At 50.0% G+C, this 6,000-nt stretch overlaps 1 protein-coding gene across 3 annotated transcripts in view; it reads left to right on the top strand.

Moving 5' to 3' along the window:
* Nucleotides 1-782: 782 nt before the first annotated feature.
* The window catches only part of sil1 (SIL1 nucleotide exchange factor), a 35,248-nt gene continuing 30,030 nt past the window's right edge, over nucleotides 783-6,000 (top strand). Inside the window, exon 1 of one of the 3 annotated variants that reach the window (XM_069899173.1) lies at nucleotides 783-910. In XM_069899173.1, the coding sequence (XP_069755274.1) occupies nucleotides 806-910 (105 nt within the window). In that variant the 5' untranslated portion in view covers nucleotides 783-805. Of the gene's footprint in view, nucleotides 911-4,465; nucleotides 4,570-6,000 lie in introns of those variants that run through there. The other 2 variants (XM_069899174.1, XM_069899176.1) reach the window with 2 other exon arrangements.

The raw sequence follows: 6,000 nt of genomic DNA, 5'->3' as shown, positions 1-6,000 counted from the left end.
ACTGATGGTGGATCGCAGGGGGCCCAATCTGGGCCCGGGCATTTGAGGTAACCAATCGGCAGCCGGTCTGCTCAAGCCATGCTCCAGAGGTGATGCGTCCGAGCTGACTATAAAAGGCAGAGCTGCCACTGAATAAGCTCAGTGTCAAATGCACTCTAATGGCGTGTGTGTCTTTCTTCTTCTGCAGATTCGAGCTGCAGACTTATGGCTATAACCGAGAGCTATAACCTGGCTGGAGTTGTAGTGTCCTAGCTACAATATGTTTAAAAGTATCAGAAAGTGAAATCTCCTGTTGAGGTTTTCTTGTCCCTCTTCTTTATCTTTTTCTTCTTCTTTGGTTTATAGGGGGTTGGGGGGGATTTAGAGGAGGTTTGTGAGAATATTTGTGATGACTGCACAACATTCAGTGCCATTTGCAAGCACATCCCCACATTCGGAATACTCCAGACAACAGTATCAGGAAGTGATACAACGCGTGCAATGACCCGTGTGCGATCACGTCTGCCACTGACATTGCCATGCCCTCCACTATCAACATCCTGGGGAATCACTATTGACCAGAAGTCCAAACCTAGATCAGCCAAATCAATACTGTGGCTACTGCAGCAGGACAAAGAGGTGGGTATATGAAATAAGTGTAGCCCCCACCACACAGAAGAGATACAGTCAGCTGAGAGAAATGTGATGCAATAGATTAACGCAGTGGTCAAATCTTCCCGTATCCTTTATGTCGTAAAGCTGAACGAAAACCAGCTTCAGTTGATCTTGCAATGCCAGACCATAGTAATGTGATCGTTTTGGGTTTATGCCTGGTGTGCTACATTCAGTAAATGTCTCCCAAAATAGTCAGCTATCAAAATGTTGGATGAGGACCATATATGATGATGTTTCATTTGGGCTTCTGAAGAAAGTAAGCTGTTGATTTTTTTTCTAACTTGGTGTGAACCCATTAAATGGTGAACAATGCATATTAAACTCTTCAGATAAGTAAAACCCCATTGGATCAACTTTGTTTTTTTTGACTCACTGGCCACAAAAGGCAACAGTTCAAATGTGCCAGACAGATTAATGACCACAGAACTGACAATCAATCTCGAGTGGTCAGGGGACTTTTGATGTTCTGAAAATAATGTTTGATAATGTTTGATCTCTAAAGCTCAATTTGATTACAGCCTTTTGAAATGAGCAGATACCTACTGTCTATTTCAGTGGATAAGACAAGACCCCAATTTTAGTCTGAATTTCATGGTTTTAGCTCATATCCCCCAAACATACCAGAACCATACGTGTGCTGACTGTGTGAAAGTCTGTAATAAAACAAACAGCAGAACACAGCAAAACCAATGAACTGACAACCAACTTTATTGTGTTACACTAGCAGGAGTGAGAAATACAAAGAATGAGTGAACAATGTAACTCATTCTCTGTTACTGACCTTACTCACTCATTCAGCATTTGGATACATCTTACACAATAAAACATGTAGTTTCAAAAGTCGATTACAACAGATTGATTGCCAGTTTTTAATTAACATCTGTCCTTATGGTTTTTATAGATATGCAACCTAATTTAACTGTAAACAGGTTAATGAACATTCTATATTAATCGAGTCCTATCTTGTGGTTTTGTTATAAAGCATATCTGGCCTAATTGGAATTCTTTATTTGCAAATCTTTATCGCAGACTGAGAAGGTCCCTTTCTGTAATGTCTGACTTCTATGTTTACATTCTTTTACGTGTTCCTTTGGACCAATACCTACAAGCTGTTTTACATATTTTACACTAATTGGCAATTCAAAGTTTTGATGCTCCTGTCCTTCACAGTTTCTGTGATTAAATCAATCTTATGCTATTAACCTCATATTCCCAACCTATCCAAGATGGTGATGTCTCTGTTAGCCTACTTACTGCAGCAGAAGCTCCATAATCCTTCACAACTGAGCTGGCATCATGCTTTTTTTATTTAAGAATTTTAAAAACCACATCCATGTTTCAATAAAACTAAAAATACATATATATAAAGTATCAAAGAAAAGAAAGAGAAAAGTTAGGTTAATGTCAAAAAGAAATACAAGTCTCAATTCAAGTAATAATGGAACTTGGGGTTACAAACAGGATGGGTTTTGAGAAAGCCCTTCAAATTTTCAACCCCAACATATTGTAAATATGGGCTGGGGTGGTATCATGTTGACTGAGCTGGTGGGCATAGCTGGTGGGTGGGTGAAGCACCATCACAAAATGATTCACGGTTCAGTCTTTTGCTAGCTTCTAACTTAACCCATTTACAATTTTTTTAAATCAAATTGTTATCATGGAGCCACCAGCAAAATGAAAAAAATATAAGCAGATTTTAAGTTAAGTCTCCAGTGCAATGGATGGTCTGGAAGATTATTTATTGTGGGGCACTGACGACAAAGACGAAGCCGAATCACCAGGTTCTTACTGGGTCCCATACGATGATGTGTAAACAGTGAGTCTCCGAATGAGCTTGCCGATTCTTTGCCTCAGACAATGAAGCTAGTGATTTTCTTTTATAAGCTCAAATGTGCAACAATCAAAATTTCTTAACCTTTATAGAAAAACTAGACAAGGTTGCCCGTTAAATCCTTTGTTTTTTGATCTTGCAATTGCTTTACAGGATGCTAGAGAACTTGATTGTATTTTCAGAAAGGGATTTGAACATAAAGTTTCTTTGCATGCAGATAATAAGATAATAAGAGATTATTATTTATTTCTAACCCCAAGACTTAATTGCCAATTATATTATTGCTGTGCGCTCAATTTAGTACATTTGCAGGGTACGAGATAAATTTCATAAGAGTGAATTACTATGCATTACTGGTTCTTTGGCAGTTTATGCCAATTTCCCTTTTAAACTAGATAAAGACCAGTTTAAATATTTGGGAATTACAATTACAAAGAGATGCCTATTTAAACAGAGTAAAGAATCGTTGTCACGATGGACACCTTTGTCTATGTGAATTATTGGACGTATCAATGCAATTAGAAAGAACATTTTACCAAAATTTTTGTACATGTTCCAAACATGATAAATTTTTGATCCTAAATTTATTTTGACTAATTTCTTCTTGTATATGGCAGGGAAAACAGCCTCGTATAATCAAAACACATCTTCAAAACAAATAAAAGGCTTTATCTCTCCCAAATTTTAGCTATTATTGTGCAGTTAATGTACAGAATTTATTATTGTTATTACATTTTGATATTTTAGATGATCATCCTGCTTGGGTGGAAATGAAATTGAACTTTTCAAATAGTTAACAATATTAAGTCTTAGACTCCTCCTTACCTTCCCAATTTTCAAAATTAACAAATAATCTGATTGAGACATAGATTAAGGGTATGGGCACAATTTAGAAATTTTTTTGGTCATCTTAATATTTCCATGTCCATCCCTATTATTAACAATCCTCTTTTTCAGCCTTCTATATTGGATGCAGGTTTTAGAGAGTGGATTGGATTGGGTATTAAGAGTCTTGGGGATTTAAATATCCGAGGCAACTTTGCATCATTTGAACATTTTTGTAGATATTTACAAATTATTGCTCAATCTAAACTTTCTAATTTTCCCCGAGTTCCCAAAACCAAAGTTTTTGATTTCCTTTTTGATATAAAGTCTCAACATGGCGGTTTGAGAGTTGACATTTACGAAAACCTGATGGATCTAAACATGGGTTCAGAAAATGCATTAGGAGGTAGCATTTTCCACTGGGTCACGCCCCCGCAGTACTGCACTGGAGCACAAATCACTGGAGTATGATTTGAACCCACTGACTTCTGACTTGGAGGTGTGAACACAACCAACAGACACAAGAGACTGACTCGATCAAATCACATTTAATGAATTTTAAAAACAAAGGCAAAACACAGGTTCCTTGGCAACGTGAGCAAAATAATTATCTCATGCACTTTGTCAGTAAAATAATGGGAATAAACAACTGACAAGAGATGAGGAGAGACAGGGGGAGGGGGGGAGGGGAGGGGGAGACAGAGGGGATGGGGGGGTTGACTGGGGGGAGGGGGAGACTGGGGGAAGGGGGAGACTGGGGGGAGGGGGAGACTGGGGGGAGGGGGAGACTGGGGGGAGGGGGAGACAGAGTGAGGAGGGGAGGAGAGAGGGGTGAAGGAAGAGAAAGAGGGGGTGGGGGAGGGGAGAGAAGTGGCAGGGGAAGGAGAGGAGATGGGGAGGGGAGGAGACAGGGTGGGAGATTGGGGTGAAGACGGTGGGTAGATGCGGGGAGAGGGAGAGACGGGGGGGAACTTGGGAGGAATAGACAGGGGTAGAGGAGGAGATGGGGGAGGGGAGAGGAGACGGTGGGGAGAGGGGGGACGGGAGACAGAGGTGGGAGACGGGGAGAGCAGGAGACGGGGGCGGGCCCAAGTCCGAATGGTCCAAGCAGGAACTCACTGTACGTCAGCGAGTGAGGGAGCGGCCATTGGCCGAGCGATTTCATGACGTGGCGACACGGCAGCAAAGGGAGTCAGCGGCGGGGACGGGATCGCGCGTGCGTGAGTGGGGTAGCAAAGACGAGAGGCGTTTGAGGACAGGTACCGGTACCTGGGAGGGTAGAGAGTGGTGAAATGGGGGAGGAGAAGGAAATGATGGTGGGGGGGGGGGGGGGGGGCTGGGGAAGTGAAGGGGCCTTGTGAGCAGAAAGTGATGTGAGGGGAGGCAAAAGCGAGGTGGGAGGGCAGCATGCTTGGGGAGGGGAAGGGAGGGGTTCAGGGGAAGAGGGAAGGGGGCTGGGGAGAGGAAGGTGAGGGGGCTGGGGAGAGGAAAGTGAGGAGGCAGGGGGCTGGGGAGAGGAAGGTCAGGGGGCAGGGGGCTGGGGAGAGGAAGGTCAGGGGGCTGGGGAGAGGAAGGTCAGGGGGCAGGGGGCTGGGGAGAGGAAGGTCAGGGGGCAGGGGGCTGGAGGGAGCAGGGGGCTGGAGGGAGCAGGGGGCTGGAGGGAGCAGGGGGCTGGAGGGAGCAGGGGGCTGGAGGGAGCAGGGGGCTGGAGGGAGCAGGGGGCTGGAGGGAGCAGGGGGCTGGAGGGAGCAGGGGGCTGGAGGGAGCAGGGGGCTGGAGGGAGCAGGGGGCTGGAGGGAGCAGGGGGCTGGAGGGAGCAGGGGGCTGGAGGGAGCAGGGGGCTGGAGGGAGCAGGGGGCTGGAGGGAGCAGGGGGCTGGAGGGAGCAGGGGGCTGGAGGGAGCAGGGGGCTGGAGGGAGCAGGGGGCTGGAGGGAGCAGGGGGCTGGAGGGAGCAGGGGGCTGGAGGGAGCAGGGGGCTGGAGGGAGCAGGGGGCTGGAGGGAGCAGGGGGCTGGAGGGAGCAGGGGGCTGGAGGGAGCAGGGGGCTGGAGGGAGCAGGGGGCTGGAGGGAGCAGGGGGCTGCAGGGGGCGGGAGGGGGCTGCAGGGGGCGGGAGGGGGCTGCAGGGGGCGGGAGGGGGCTGCAGGGGGCGGGAGGGGGCTGCAGGGGGCGGGAGGGGGCTGCAGGGGGCGGGAGGGGGCTGCAGGGGGCGGGAGGGGGCGGGAGGGGGCAGGGGGCGGGAGGGGGCAGGGGGCGGGAGGGGGCAGGGGGCGGGAGGGGGCGGGAGGGGGCGGGAGGGGGCGGGAGGGGGCGGGAGGGGGCAGGGGGCGGGAGGGGGCAGGGGGCGGGAGGGGGCAGGGGGCGGGAGGGGGCAGGGGGCGGGAGGGGGCAGGGGGCGGGAGGGGGCAGGGGGCGGGAGGGGGCAGGGGGCGGGAGGGGGCAGGGGGCGGGAGGGGGCAGGGGGCGGGAGGGGGCAGGGGGCGGGAGGGGGCAGGGGGCGGGAGGGGGCAGGGGGCGGGAGGGGGCAGGGGGCGGGAGGGGGCAGGGGGCGGGAGGGGGCAGGGGGCGGGAGGGGGCAGGGGGCGGGAGGGGGCAGGGGGCGGGAGGGGGCAGGGGGCGGGAGGGGGCAGGGGGCGGGAGGGGGCAGGGGGCGGGAGGGGGCAGGGGGCGGGAGGGGGCAGGGGGCGGGAG

Source organism: Narcine bancroftii, chromosome 9, assembly GCF_036971445.1.
Source record: "Narcine bancroftii isolate sNarBan1 chromosome 9, sNarBan1.hap1, whole genome shotgun sequence".
Classification (NCBI taxonomy): Eukaryota; Metazoa; Chordata; class Chondrichthyes; order Torpediniformes; family Narcinidae; genus Narcine; species Narcine bancroftii.
The sequence above is the reverse complement of the archived record's forward strand: the minus strand, read 5'-3'. Positions and strand labels throughout refer to the sequence as shown.